The sequence below is a fragment of the Bradysia coprophila genome (genome assembly GCF_014529535.1).
Source record: "Bradysia coprophila strain Holo2 chromosome IV unlocalized genomic scaffold, BU_Bcop_v1 contig_84, whole genome shotgun sequence".
In the NCBI taxonomy this organism is placed as follows: Eukaryota; Metazoa; Arthropoda; class Insecta; order Diptera; family Sciaridae; genus Bradysia; species Bradysia coprophila.
In genome coordinates, this window is record NW_023503376.1 from 3,740,669 (window position 1) to 3,756,923 (window position 16,255).

At 35.5% G+C, this 16,255-nt stretch overlaps 1 protein-coding gene across 1 annotated transcript in view; it reads left to right on the top strand.

The window, feature by feature from the left end:
- The first annotated feature begins 1,702 nt into the window (after positions 1-1,702).
- LOC119072932 (inactive hydroxysteroid dehydrogenase-like protein 1) overlaps positions 1,703-16,255 on the top strand; it is a 37,839-nt gene continuing 23,286 nt past the window's right edge. The window contains exon 1 of the mRNA XM_037178252.1: positions 1,703-2,257. Coding sequence (XP_037034147.1) covers positions 2,050-2,257 — 208 coding nt within the window. The 5' untranslated portion in view covers positions 1,703-2,049. The remainder of the gene's footprint in view (positions 2,258-16,255) is intronic.

Consider the following 16,255-nt stretch of genomic DNA (forward strand, 5'->3'; position numbering starts at 1 on the left):
AATTTGTGTCTTTAATTTCCCTAAAATTTATTCAAGTGTTCATGATATCACTGCACACTGCTCATGTTTCTTGTCCAATAGTTAGTCATTTTTTCGATTTGTTGTCTATTTTCGGTGTAAACAGTAAAACTTGAAGGTCGTCAAAACACTTTTTGAGCAATATATCGAGATAAAAGTATTCCGGAAAGTTACATTGTTTTTCAAACGTATCTAACATATTTTTAATAATTCTCTAAATCTTTACGTTGCGCTGAATGTATATAGCGACCGCTTAAAAGTGTATACCACTGCCTGGTGAGACGTGGCTCCGTTAGCATTTGCATTGCATTAAGTCTCTCAGGATCGAAACGGTCTGTGTTTGGAGATATTCGTTCTGCGAGAATGTCTCCAGCATTATGATAGGCAACTTTGTAACCATTACAAACGTTTGGATGTTTGGGGACGAAGTTGGTTTTTTCTATTGATGATGTGTGCATGTACATGGCAATGGATTTGTGATTGTTATGAAGATTTTGTAAAGATTACGAAGAATTTGTAATGATATGATTACAAACTCGAGTCGGTAAGAATTAATTGTAAGAAGAAACAAAGACCAAATCCAAAAATTTCATTACTAAAATTAACCAACGAGAATGGTATCAGATACAAATACTTTCAGAAACTAAAATTGGTAAAATCAACAGTTTCATTAGTAAATTAGTAAACTTAAGAACATGTAACTATAACTGCTGTTTAGGCATTTCCTACCAAAAATTGGTTGATGTCTGGTTTGCCAAGCACAAACCCAAGTCAACAGGGCAGATTTCATGACTCAAAATTTTCAGTGCTTACATTATTTCGACAGAAATGCGGTAGAATAAGACCTTATATTCTTCACTCGAAAGGCCAAGAGACAATTCACACTGTAAGTGCGCCAAAAATTTAAATATTTACAACTGACAATTGGACAAAATAACTCTGACGTCATATAATAAATGTCAAAAACTAGACGTTCAAATCGCCCGCTATGCGGTATGTTTTGAAGTAGAAGGAGCACTTACGGGGTGAATGGCACTTTGTTGACGATTGGTCGAGTAGCGTTTCTAGAGAAAAGTCCAGCACTTTTCGGCTTCCATTCATCACCTTCAATTATGTTGAAAGTGACATATAAAAAAAAATCTCATGCAAGTAAACGAACGAACGAAACATTTAACGAATCTAAAGTGAGTTTACGTTTGAAAGCACCCGCAACTTCTAGTGGACCTATAGGAACTAACTCAGAAGTCTCGATAATCAATATTGGTGACGTGCTTCAATCTTCTAGAAACGGAAAGCGTCTTGCGATGTAATAATTGAATTTTATACGAAATCTGTTACTTCGTTTGTTTTAACACATGTACTTATTTTGCTATATAATAAGACGCAACTATGTATAGCCCATATCTAGATTATAGGTCTGCGAATCTTGTATGACTTGTATAAAAAAAGGTTTCGAGCACAACTTTTCCAATAAAAATTGCTATAAATCCGTTCAATGCAACTAACTGCAATAGATACAGCAATATACCGTTTCTTCATACAACTTAAATTTTACATTGATAATGTTCGATCCACACATAAAGTCATTTCAATCGAAAAGTTTTAATATTTAAAGTGGGGACCATTTCTATACGCAAGCATATCGTACACCATATATGATAGATATATTACTATGTCGCTATTAACCGACTGATAGCTGGAGTCCACACACTGGAAAACGATTTGTTTTGATTGAACTTTTTAGTATGTTAAAGTGATTGTACTTATAAACACCATAGTCGCACGGACAAGAAATTTTCAGTTTCTTTGTAATTCAACGTTTATCGCTAAATGATATGTAATTGTGCCGGACGGGTAATGCAATAAGTGGCTGTGTGCATATAAGTATCAGGAGTATTGCTAAATAAAAATTGAAAAGCTGGTTTGGTTATTCGATCAAAATTGAAAATGTGTTGGGAGATGGTACGGTTAACGTAGATCGGACGGAAACTCAAGGAGTTATTTTATTGCATGAACTGATGTAGCAGAATCATGTTTGTGTTTATTGATTTTGTGTTATCGGTGGTATTTAGCGTTAAATTTGCCGTGTTTCTGTTGGCCTCTGTCGGCGCCTATGCAATATGTTGGTGGTTAATTGATAATTTAAGCTCGGTGGTTCAAGTGGTTAGAACATTGTTACAACCTTATTTTCAACCGCAAGAGGATTTATCGCTTATTGATCGTTATGGCAATTGGGCGGGTATGTTTATGGAAATAAATTTTTATTTTTTAAATGTTTCGGTGATTTTCATTTTTTGTAAATACATATTTTCATGCAAATAAACGCAAATCATTTTGTGTTTCAACAAATCAATCAATTTTGATGTTGCTGCTATTTTGTGTTAAAAATACACTTTTGTGGACAGTCACTTTTTAACGTCACTTAAGAGCCAAGTTTGGTACATTGTGGGTTTAAAATTTGAATTACATGATGGGATAAGAGAAAAAAAAATGTGAAAACTTTCACTCTTCGGTCAGCAATTTGTGATTGATGTAACAGTCGTCGACCACTTACACATTTGTTTTTATTTATGTTTTACTTATTTCATTTCTACGGACACTGGACATTAGTACAATACAGTGCCGCTTTTAGCTTTTGGGCGCCATCGGGCAATTGGAAAAATGGGCGCCAATTTAGTAAAGCTAAATTTTTTTAAGGACCTCGGGCACCATTTACTTCTGCTCCACTTCGGGCGCCATTTACTTCTGCTCCACTTCGGGCGCTACGGGCATTTGCCCATTTGGCCCATATGGAAAAGGCGACACTGGTACAATAAATTGTCGAAGATTTAATAGAACTATTTGAAGCTTACAGTCGAGCGTTTGTTCCTTTGAAACTTAGCTTTAGTCGTCATGTTCCTTTATTTACCAAGACCATTCATTATAAGCTTGAAACACGATAAGCTTGTATAAGTTTAGTCGATTTAACCTGTCACAGACGGCAATTAACCGTTTTAACTATTCGATCTATTACTTCATTTGATCGAAGATTTTCAGAGATTCATTTCAGAAATCTTTTACTTCATTTGTTTTCAACATGCTTTTTGCTGTATAAGACTTCAATAGTCAAAGCGGTTGTTATTGCTGTAGTTGTCGATAACAGATGACAGCCGTCTCTAACAGATAAAGAAAATGTTGCTCAGAACGAATAGTCAAAGTAATTAAAATACTATTTGTCAAAAGTGGCTTCACCCCGGACTCTACTAATAACAAGAGTTTTATATAATGAGCAACACGGACAAAAATTTGCCAGGAGCTCTGCTATATATGTTCTATTTTATAGCGTTAAACATTGAAACTAATGAAGTAATAGATTTCTTGAAGAACACCAAAAAAAAATAGTTTGCAAAAACGTAAGACCAGATTACTTGGCATTCCCCTCGTGAAATTCATTTTGAACGATAATAAATGAACGAAAATTTAAAGATGCGCTTGCATCTTTAAATCTGATTTCATCACCGCAATTATATGGAAAACAAATTAAGAAAAGAGAATGGTACGGCTCCTCTCAACCAAGGAGTTCCAAGTAGGTTTCTTTATTATCCTTCTCCATAGTCGACTTTGCAAATTTCATATTTTAGAGACATAATATGAGTTCAAAATGTTTTTTGTTTTATTCTAAGATGAGTAGACCTGAACTCTGTTTGAAGAGTCCATGTTAACATGTTATAGAAGAAACATTTTCGAAAATTTCACAAATATTTTGTGTAGTCTTTCCGCGTCAATACTTACGGGCTGATTAACGTCAGCTAGTAAGCTCGATCTATGGCTGAAATTCATCTATAGACTTAAATCATAAATCAAGAAAAAATTTTAAAAATGTTTTCTGTTACCATCATGTATCAATATTCGCCTATGGCAGTTTTTCTTCATTTACCCATTAAGAAAACTTTATTTCGGATGAGAGGAACCGTAATAGTCTCAATTCAACTTCTTATGTCTCTGACGTTCTACATTTTTTATTTATTGTAACTGCAGAATTGTGGATAGTCACTTCTCTTATGTGATTAAAGTGGATTGAATCGAGCAAACCAAATCCATGAAAAAATCCTATTTTAAGATACCTTTAAGTTCCAAACTTAAATACCACTATTTTGCTTACTAGTTACTTAGTAAATGGGTTACCGATACTAGCGAAGTGAGTTTGGCTTGGCCCCACATAGTGGGCGCAAAACTCTCCATTTACTAACGGGTTAACAACAAGATTTTATCTAATGCTAGTAATTAGCGAATTAGTGAATAGCGTGAATAGTGTCAAACCACACAAGAAACAATTATAATTTCACCTATTATACATTGGAAATTTATTAAGAGCGTACAAGGGTTTAGCTGTGGACATAAACCAAATACTATGCCGCCACCTCTTTTAATTCAAATGAAATGCTCATTGTGTCTTCAATAACAAAAGAATCTGGAACATCGAAGACGGACACCATAGACATACTGTGAAAACAAGATGGCCGCCGCCGTAGAATTTTTTTTTTTTTTACCTAATTTCGTTAAAACAAAAAGGAATTTAAAGAAAAAGGAAAACACATTTTCGTGGTCAGCGATATAAGGAACGGTTTTTATATAGCAACTTATGTGATTATTCCCGATGTACTGTCGAAAAAGTGTACCTAAAGTGGAAAAAATTTTTTGCCTTGCAGACGTGTTTTAATTGTCAAAAATAATTGTGAAAATCGAGTAATTTTGTAAATGCGAAAACACATTTACCCTTGTACCCTCTTAAATTTAACGTTTTCCGGACAAAAAGCAAAATTAAACGGCAGCCCAATAATTTCAATTTTTCACAGAGTTGAGGTTAGGGTACTCTGTGGATGACGGTGTAGCTGTCAGTCTTCGGATGTACAGCTACTCGGACTTGATCTATACCCTTATGTATTGCATAGATTTGCTCACGACAATTGTCGTGTGCAAATCATCTACGTTTGCCAACTAGATTGCTGCTGAAAATTATCAATATCTTCAACTTGTCGTAGATAGTTTCTTAGTTCTGAATGCAGACATCTGCCATCTGTTTTCATATTCGGTTCTTCGTATCAACAGTTTCAGGTGAAATTACTCACCTTGACTTCTTTTATTTTTTTTATATTCTTGTGAGTTTCGTCGTAAATCATTAAAATTAACTTATGGAAAGGGACTATTTTCGTTGTTTCAATAATGATAATTTGTGCACATTTCAAGTAATTATTTAAATAGTTATTTACGTAACGATTAAGTAGGCCGAAAGGGTTACCTATTAACCTATATCGGGTCTATTACTTCCATCGATCAAAGTATTTTTAATCGGTTGATTTCAAATCTTGTACTTCAATTTTTTTAACATACATTTTAAAGGACCATATTATCCGGAGCTTGTCATTATTTTTGTCGTCGATATTGAAAACAGATGAAACAAGTTATGTGACAGATCTTCATTTGCTCGCGAAATTGCCTAAAATATACCGTCCACAACCGATACGTAAATTATATGCTGCCTACTGGGGACGAAAGTTGAGAAATGTACGCCCAGCCCAAGGGCCGATAGTTGGATTACATATCTGTCACTTTCTGCCCGTTAGTTTACTTTTCTTTCTTTTCACAGTGGGAAGCATTTGCCTACTAGGAACGTTGAGACTTCGAGAGTGTTTACATAACAAGTGATAAAAAGTTGGAAAGTAGAGTTTTCGTGTGAATTTTGATTCGAGGCGAAGCCGAGGTCAATAAACACACGAAAACGAGACTTTTTACTTTTATCCCGAGGATAAATGGATTTTTCTGTATACGTGAGAGTGTATTGGTGAGCTATGATATGAATCGGTCGGTAGGGAAAGTAAACGGTCGAGAAGGAAAGTAACGGTTGGGAAGGAATGCACCAACACACTCTCACTATTACAGAAAAATATCTTTCAAAATACCCCAATACACACTCGATGTGTGTTTTCGCTTGGGCTTCGCCCGCGCGTGCACACACATCTTGTGTGTATTGGGGTATGTTGAAATATACTATTACATGCTTTTGAAACCTAAATCAATTTTCTTGTTTTCCCTAGGTATAATAGGCCACTTTCGACCCTAAGGAAAACAAAAGCATGTGAAGGAGATTATTTAAATTGTTGTATCTTATTGTTGTCCCGATTTATCTGGTACAATAAAGCTGACAAATTCGTCTATGATTTGACGATTGAGCTTGAAATGTTGAGTAATGCGAGTTTCGCCGATTGTCTATCTGGATATATAGTAGAGTATAAGTTGGATAAATCAAACTATTCCGTCGGAACAACTCATTTTTTACATCGATCTAATCGGCAACGTTCAATCAACGAGCATGTGCCCGACAATCAATCCCATTGATATTCATATTGAAGTCGAGTGGTCGGTCAAATGATTAATTGAAGTTGAAATTTGTACCTAGGAAGAATGAATTATTAAAATTTGTAGCAAATCTCCCGAAATGCTGTTGTAGCCGAACGAAATAAATAAACAAAACGGTAAACAGGTTTAGGTGGAGACAAAAACAAAAAAACCAACAATCGTACAACCAAGAGACGACGAAGAAAAAAACCTATCCATATGAGCCGGATCGCAATTGAACTTGATCTTGCTGGGCACAAAATGTTTTCGGTGAAAATTTTTCGTCCGATTTTGTTGTTACCTAGTTCAACGAACAAAATCGTACTTGATTGACATTGAGATTGCCAATACATTAAAATTACTTTTTTTTCTATCAAACATGTTTTTTGATGAACTTGAATGAAGAAAAAAAATAGTTTCAGAAAAATAATGTTAGTGGTCGGACACTTAATTGACGAATGATTAAGCCAAATCGAATGATTTGTTATAATAGAGGTTCATAATTTGCATAAAAATGGTCAAAAATTGAGTCGGCTTTTTAGTATCTAAATCGATAACTGATACGAAAGATCAGCAATAACAAAGTAAAAAGAGCGCAATACCCTTCGAGTTATTTTTTGCAGACATCCCTTTCATCTGTTATCGGCAGCGATGACAAAAATAAAATATTTAATTCGCTAAATGGTCTCTTATATGTACAGTCAAAGGCAGTCAATTTTCAGCATAAATTAGCTTCAGCTGTTTTTCAGTTGATCCATACAAACAATCACAACCGTTTATACGTCTTTATACGGTTTTACCACTATCATGCGCGTGCGTGTAGCAGCTTCAACCGTATGAACAAGGTAAACCAGTTTTGATTGTATGTGTGGATCAGCTGAAAAACAGCTGAAGCAAATTTATGATGAAAATTGACTGCCTTTGACTGTAGCAAAATGTCTGAAGAATCAAATGAAGTAAAAGAGTTTTTATCGGTTTGTCGAAATCACTTAGTCGAACGAAGTAAAAGATTCGATATTTATACTTATGATGCTCGAGTTGATGCAACCAAATTGAAAAAATGACCTTTTTACTTTTATCACATACGCTCGGTGTTCGGATGTCAAAATTACTTAACTAGAAGTTTAATTCAAAAAGTACACTTAAGTTCTATGTTGTTGTCTCGTTTTCGCTTATGTGATAAAATAGAGTACACACTTGTCACTATCAGTCTCGGCAAGCCTCGACTTCTTCGTGGCAAGTGTGTAATGTATATTATTATTATTCCCTCTACTTACATACCACAGTTTCTCAATACACATAAAAGACTTCGTACATGTTACGCACATTCATACTGATACTGCTGTCTCGCGCGCATAAGTGTAATGGATTGTATTGGATTGTATTTGTGGATTGATTTGTGGATTGATTTCTGGAGAGGCAATATTTCTACATGGTTCATATTGTCAGGAACGATATTATCGTTTAAAAAACGATAACATCGCCCTGCGTGAAATATTTTCGAACGATAATACATCCGATGAACTTACTTTAGAATTTTTTTACCAAGAAATGTTTTAATTTTTTTATTCTGTTGCATATTTATCATTAATTATCTGTAAGATTAATTTATGATTTTTATTTTAAGATAAGCGAAAAAAAAGACTGCTCAAATTGCACAGCCAGTAAAAAATCATTAATGCTTTTATACCTCTTTTATTCATGACCCGTACATAAATCTGTTATTTATCGAATCTGTGATAAAATCTAATTGATGCAACTGATTAATGTAGTAAGGCAATGAAAGCTAGGTAAAATGTGTACACAAATTAGTTTTAAGAAGATTGATCGTCCTTAATGGAAAAATTTATGTTTGTTCTAGCCATCTTAACTGAAACTGAGCTACATCGACTTTTCTTATCGGACAGTAACAGAAAACTGGAAAAATGCAACAGCTCATTGGGTGATTACTAATTCATTCAAGAAAAAACACGGATATAGTAGATTATTCACCTCTGTCCACATGCTTTTTTAGACCCCTGGGAGGTATTACACGAGCCGAAGGCGAATGTTATAACCCCAAGTGTCTAAATAAACATTTGGACAGAGGTGAATCCGCTATTTTATCTACCGACGGCGAAATAATAGCACTTTTTCACTGCTACTATTTCACCTAGGTAGATAATAGTATATTACTTCCAAGGTTCCAAGTTGTGTATTTGGTAAGTGGGGTGTTACAGACCGACCCGAAGGGGTGGGCTGTATTCCCCACTTATCAAATAACAACTTGGAACCTCGTAAGTACAATGCTTTACGTGATTAGGCAATGTAAATGAAAATGAAACATGCCGTAACACGTAAAATATGTTACACATCTCTAACAGTGATGTAATTGGTTTTCGTATATATTTTACAGGCTTTTGTTTTGCCTAGGGTCGAAAGTGGCTTATTACACACCTAGAGAAAACAAGTCTCAAAAGCATTTTAAATCAATTACATACCTCGGTCTAAAAATGAAAAATCTCGTTTTTGTGTGTTTTTTTCACATGAAAATTCTGCTAGTTATGTAAATAACTATTACAAATGTAGGGTTGTAATGGATTCCTTGTGGTCACGTTTACACGTTATTATTGACCTCGGCTTCGCCTCGTAATTACATAATTCACACGTAAACTCGGTTTTTTTACTTTTACCTCTCGTATCGTAATAGTCCTTTGTGCCACCGAGAATTGAAATACGACTCTTTTCAGCACTCATTTTAGTGTTGTAAAGTGACTTCTTTCAGCACCCGTTTGATGTGATATTACAACACTCAAAGCAGTGTTGATATGGAATTTGTATGAGTTGTTACAGCATTCGTTTGAGAAAATGCAAAGCAATGTGATCGATCAAATTTGAAGAGTGATTGTTTACCATGAAAATTATGATTTTTTGTGCTCTTGTCTATTTCAATTCTCGGTTGGCACAAAGCATGATGTGTTACACGTATTGTAATGAGATTTTTTCAGCACACGACCCAATTTTCCTTACTCGCTCCGCTCGTAAGGAAAACTCGGGTCTAGTGCTGAAAAAATCAACATTACAATACTTGTAACACAACATACTATTTCCTAACTAGTGTTAAAAAATCGCGGTTTCGTCGAGTGTTTAAAACGTCATTTAAGAAAAATTGGTTCCCAACCAATGCAACATATGAAATTAGATGAAAAGAAAGCTCTAAAGAAGGATTTTCGACCCGAAAGCGTGTAAATAACTACTACTCCAATTGTTGTCGCGTACTATGGTTCATGTGCATAAAAAACTAGCTCGTCTCTGGTTATAAAAGATGAGTTGCTGTATTTGCGTAAATGCATACCATTTAGTGGATCACATATATATATTGCACATTACCAACTTGGACTGTATGTTATGTAATACGGTAGAATTTGTATAATTTAACCTATCACATACGGCTATTCATCTGTTATCGATAACGACGACAAATATAATGACTAGCGCTGGGAAATATGGTCCTTAATATAGTAAAATGCATGTTAAAAAAATGAAGTACAAGATTTCAAATCATCAGATTAAAAAAAATACTTTGATCGATGGAAGTAATAGACCCGATAATGATACTGGTCATATGCTTGCCGTCTGTAACAGGTTAAATGGTTACCCAATGCCCATACAAAATACGAACGTCAGTACCGGACTGGCTCGAAAAAGCCCATCGGGGGCTCCATGCAACTCAATTTAAAAAGGCCCACAAATTAAAAATTCTCATACAAAAATCCAAAAGGCCCATCGGGAATTCCCCGAATTCACCATATGGCCATAGAATAATTGTAAAAAAAATTCCTAGAAATGGAAAATTTCTTGAGTATTTCTAATGAGAAGAATCAATCATCACTTCGATCACCACTCTTATTAGTTCAGACAACCAATCAAGAAAAAACGAAATTCGAGTAGTGCGAAACGGAATCTCGAAGATTTCCATGAATTTTCAGTTAAAACTTAAATTACATGAAAGCAATTAATGGATAGGACCATTGATTGACCAAAAGGTAAGATGTAAGGACTTTTTGGTCAATCGACGGTCGTTCCACTGTCATTTGCTCATTGGACACTTTTGTCATCATTCTGTAAACAAGGTGATAGATAAACCATATACTTATGATTAGTCTAAGAGATGAACAAACAATTTTTGAGAGCTAATTATTTTAACCTTATTGATTGATTCGTATTACGAAATGTGTATGATCACAAAGAACCTTACCAGTTTCACCTCAACCGCACACTCATGGTCTAAGAGAAATACGAAGAAGAGCCAAACATAAAAAAAACTGTAAATAAAGATGCGCATAGAACTATCAAGAGATTTAATATAAACATCATCTTCATCTCGCGTTGTATTCTATTCGAATAAGCAGCACTTAATTATAAATAAAAATTTATTGAAATGAAAATTCAACGACGACACATTTTGCCTTTTTTTTTAAAGAATGGCTAGCATATCAAGAATTCTACGTTGTTTTTTTTATCTAAAGGAAAAAAAAATATTTTTTTTGTTGTCGATTTACTATATCATAAATTAATGACTCGAACAGGTACGAAAAAAAGAGTATTTACATAACGTATGACCTATGGAAAAAAAAAGTTAATGCAAAACATTTAAAATATTCAAATTCGATTCTCGGAGACTATAACTGAGATCAACGGTCAATGCACACATGGATGTATTGGTGTGGATCGTCGGATAAAAGAAAAAAGAAAAATTATTCTTAAGAATTCAATTTTTCTACGTTCAATTTGACTTTGAACCATAATATAAGATCAAGGTGAATCTAGTGACACACTATAGCCGTTTCAATTCGGAAGCGTTGATGTTCGTTTCTGTTATTTCGAGGGGAAAACCAATAGAATCTGTACCGAAATTCCGATCAATTCACACTATTTTCTACCATTTTTAATGAGGAATATCTCCGAAACGAAGTAACCTCATTAATAGTGATCTTGGTAGAGGGTAGCATGTCCTTATTGAGCACTGCAAAAAGTTTTTTTTTCAAAACTTGTCCCAGATGCACAGTTTTTGAAATCTTACCCACTACCCTTTGTGAACTTTGGGAAGTATTAACACTCTACCTGTATACTGTTTTTTGAACAGGTCTTTAGTTCTCTAAGCTTAAGCTTTACAACTATATCAAACATGGCATACATGCATCAAGGCACGTACCATTGTTGTAGACTTTTTGTAGAAATTTTCAATAAAATATTAACTTTGAAGTTGTATCTGAATCAGCTTACATTGATTCGTGTCGTCTTCTATTCTTAAGTACTTTTTTCTTTTAAATAGACAACACTTACTTACTTACTTTACCGGCACTACAACCCATTAAGGGTCTTGGCCTTCTCCAACATGCTTCTCAAACCGGACCTATCCGCGGCTAACGATTCCCAACGTGTGACACGGATTGTTTGAAGATTTGATAGGACAAGATCTGGCCTTTGGTCGACCTACACTCCTCTTCCCTTCAGGTTTGGTTTTCATTATTTTCTTCGGAATACGATTTTCCTCCATCCGTTCCACATGACCGAGCCACCGAAGTCTATTCAGTTTGATGATCCTGACTATGTCTGGCTCTCCATAAAGCTGTTTTAGCTCAAAGTTGAATCGTCTGCGCCATCTGTTTTGATTCGGATCCAGAATCGGTCCGAATATTGTACGCAGGACTTTCCTTTCAAACGTGAGTAACGTCTGTTCTTCTCTTTGTGTCATGCACCACGACTCCGAGCCGTATGTTACAACCGGTCTTATTACCGATCTGTACAGAATAATATCTTTAGATTAACGAGATTACCCACCCGAAGGCATAACATCTCGTCCTCTCTAAGAGGAGTAGATTGAGATACGATCTGTACAATGTGCACTTAGAAACTCTGCTAACTGACTAGGACCTGAGGATGTTCAACAGACTGTAATAGCTGCCGCTATTATCCGTAGAGTGTGTGTTGTTCGTATTGAGGCTATTTACTGCCGATTATATCCAGTTCGTCTGCGAAACCAAGTATTTGACTGGATTTGGTGAAAATGGTGCTGCTGGTGTCTGTCTGGGTGGCCCTCACTGCTGCTTCAAGAATCAGATTGAAAAGCAGCGTTGCGAGAGGATCTCCTTGGCGTAGTCCTTCCTCAATGTCAAACGATTCTGACAGTTTGTTTCGAATCCTTACACAGCTGTTAGCTCCTTCTAACGTCATTTTCGTCAGGGCGATCAGTTTTTCGGGGATGCCAAACTCGGCCATCACTCTCCACAGTTTCTTTCTGATCACACTGTCGTATGCTGCTTTGAAGTCAACGAAAAGTTGGTGCAGTTCGACGTTGTATTCCTTGCACTTCTCCAATATTTGTCTGATTACAAACATTTGATCTGTTGTTGAACGACCTTCTCGGAATCCACCTTGGTATTCACCAACTGAACATTCCATGTACGGGAGCATTCGACGGTATAAAATTAACGCGAATATCTTGTAGGCAATGTTCAGTAAGGCTATTCCTCGAAAATTACTGCAATCCAACTTATCACCCTTCTTGTATATCGGACAGAGTATGCTGGTCTTCCATTCATCGGGCAGTTCCTCTTCATTCCAGATACGCACCGCGAGGTCGTGAAGTTCCACACATAACGCATTACCTCCGTTTTTAAAAAGTTCGCCAGGGAGATTGTCTATACCCGCGGCTTTGAAGTTCTTAAGCCCTGATATCTCCCTTTCGACTTCCTGAAGCGTTGGTTGTGCAATGAGCGGCTGTGCGGTTTGAAATGGTGGATCGTTATCTTCGGTCTGACCAGGTGGGGAGTCCGGGTTTAGCAGTTCTTTGAAATATTCAGCCCATCTTTTGATGCACCTTTCCTCATCAGCTAAAACCGTCCCACTCTTATCTTTGCACAATAGGGGTTGTTGACTGTAACCTTTCTTAACTTCGTTCACCTTCCGATAAAAGTTTCGAGTCTCGTTTTGATTTCCAAACCTTTCAATTTCGATGAGAACTTTCCTTTCTTGCTGTCGCTTTTTCCTTCGGAACAGTTTTCGCTCGAAATTTCTCTTAACACGGTACTCTGTTTCGCCTGCTCGAGTAAATCTAGCCAGATTTTTAAGTCGAGCTGCATTTTTGTCGTTTAGTGCTTCCTGACATTCCTCATCGAACCAGTCATTTCGTTTTCATACCGTTCGCTTTCCTACAGTCTCTGTTGCAGCAACACTTTAGTGTCGAACAAGTCAAATATAACTGATTTCGGTGTAGGTGCCATTGTTGGGCTTATGTGGGACTCGGAGTTTCTTCTACGTGTCAAGTACATCTCCTCAATGTACTTCAACTAAGACTCGTTAACCATCCTCTCTGTCCACAATATTCAAACGTTTAAGAGGTTCTAATTTTCAGAACTAAGGTTCGCTTGCATCAATGCATTTTGCTGGCGGAAAGTAGTGTTAGGTGAAAAAGACAATTCACTTCCGGAACAAGGTAGAGAATGTGGGTCACGTTTATAACACATTCTGCCACATTCATACTGGTTTTATTCTAAAACAATATAATATTCAACGAAGTTAATTGTATGCAAAAAGAACGAGTTTTGTTAAGCAAGAACGATTAAAGATCGATGGAAATTTTTTGGTTTTCTTGACTCTGTGGAATATGGTAAGCTATGTCGTTAATCATGGGATATTTTTTGTATTTTCATCAGTATGTACCTGTTAGTAGAAGAAAAGGACAAAAACATAAATTTTCCTGAGACAGACATTTGTCAGTCTGTACTCAGAAAACGAATCGAGCTTAAAGATCGAAAATCGTGAAATTATTTCTAATCCATTTTTCCATGCAATTTACTGAACCGATAATTTCCGACAAATAAATTGCATCACGTTTATCGCTCATAGGAAAATAAAAGTGATAGTAAAAATTGATTCTAGTCGCATGGTTATACAGTCACGCTATTTTCATATAGTCAACGCTATAACTTTGTGATTTTTAATTGGCCATTAAAATTCTACGACTATCAGAACTTGTTTCTTCCATAAATATTTGATTAACCATAAATCAAAGACAGACAAGCAGTATACAGACCCGCACTGGCCGATTCGGGCTTTTGGGATTTTTTGATAATTTTTTTTTTAATTTTGAGGATTTTTACTAATGAGTTGTGTATGAGGCCCCTGAGGGAATTTTTCTAGCCAGTCCGACCCTGGCAGTACACAAATAGTTATTGTTGGTTATACTACAACTTCTTGCTTCATGTGTAGTTTAAATGAATTACAAATTACACTCTACGTTGCTGACGTAAGAAACGATGCATTTTTAGATGGATTTTGCAAGCCTCTAGAGCTTATTGCTTCAATTACAAATTGTGCAATTTACGCAGCAATTTAAAACTTTAACGTTTTTTTATGAAAAAAAAAACAATTTACTTCAGACAAACAATTTCATACGTTGGGTTATCATTTGAACCAGTCCCATTTTACATCAGCTTTTCTTTCATTTAAATTTTTTTTATGGCACGTAACAATCAACCCATAAAAAAACGAAATGACGGTTCAAGGTGAATTGTTCAATCTCATCATGTTTTTAACCGTAATATACTTGTATCCATACACACATAATGAGACTTGCTTTCTAAAAATTTGTCAAAAAAAAAACAACAAAAATGTATTAATATGTGGTTCGTGATCGACGTTCCATTCATAATAATTAGAATAATCTTTATAATTAAGTAACTATTACACACTTTTCATGCATGAATTGAACTAAAAAAGACGTCGTCTTTTTTGCTTGGCGCGTTTTTAAGTTGCTTAAATCGGCACGTGGTTGATGTTGAGTTTTGAATAGTTGCAGTGAACCATACGATAAGATTTTGAAAATATGATGTTTTCATTGAGATGTTTCATCTTCAGGCTCTCAGAGATTTGGACCTAATTCCACCCTTCAGGACATTCTGTAGAACAACAGCACGTCCGTCCTTAATTGTAATTAAAATTATTAACTTAAAAAATGCAAATGTTGAATCTGTATTCCATATTCCACGGTAAAAATTGCTTTGATTGAATCATAGCACTGCTCCTAGCATTAACATAGAGAATATTTCAAGGCTAATGTTATCAGAATAGACTTTAAATTTTTTCGTTGAGTCAGGAGTTGTTCTTTGTTGTGAGTTAAAACAAACAACGCATGGAAATGAAGCGTCTGAGATATGAGTTTTGGTGCTAGGAGCAGTGCTATGCATGGTATATTATCGGTGTTCAAACTTGGAGTTTTACTTAGCATGACTTAAGTTATGTTAACGTCAATTTCAAGAGTGTTGGCACATTACGACTAAATCTGTTACTTCTTTTCTTTATAGTTTTGTCTAGTGTTTGATGGAAAATCTTTTACTTCACTAGTTTTACCATTCGTTTTGCAATATAAAACAATGTTGAAGTTGTAGATTTAGACCTGAGATATGCTATTGTTCCTATGATAGAAAATCTTAGGTTAGGTCAGAATAAATGTGGAAGAGGTTATGTTGACTATTCTCCACTGAATGTGATGACAGTGAATGAGATTAAAGCAGAAAGAACGAATACATAGAATGAAGTAGGATGCGAATTTGTAATCACGTTTCGATAGGCTTGGATTTTCATTAGTTTCTCGAACGAAAAATGAAATATTTCTTTCGGTTTCTATAACCAATGAAAATTGTTTTTTCGCAATTCCGGTCCATAATCATCACCTTTCCATGTATCCATTTAATGGCGTTTATCAACTTTTTTTCGCACGCTAAAGAACCTATTACCTTCAACGAAGGCTAATTTTTTTATAAATAAAAATCTTGCATTGACCAGAAACCGAACCCCCGACACCAAAAGATTTTTTAAC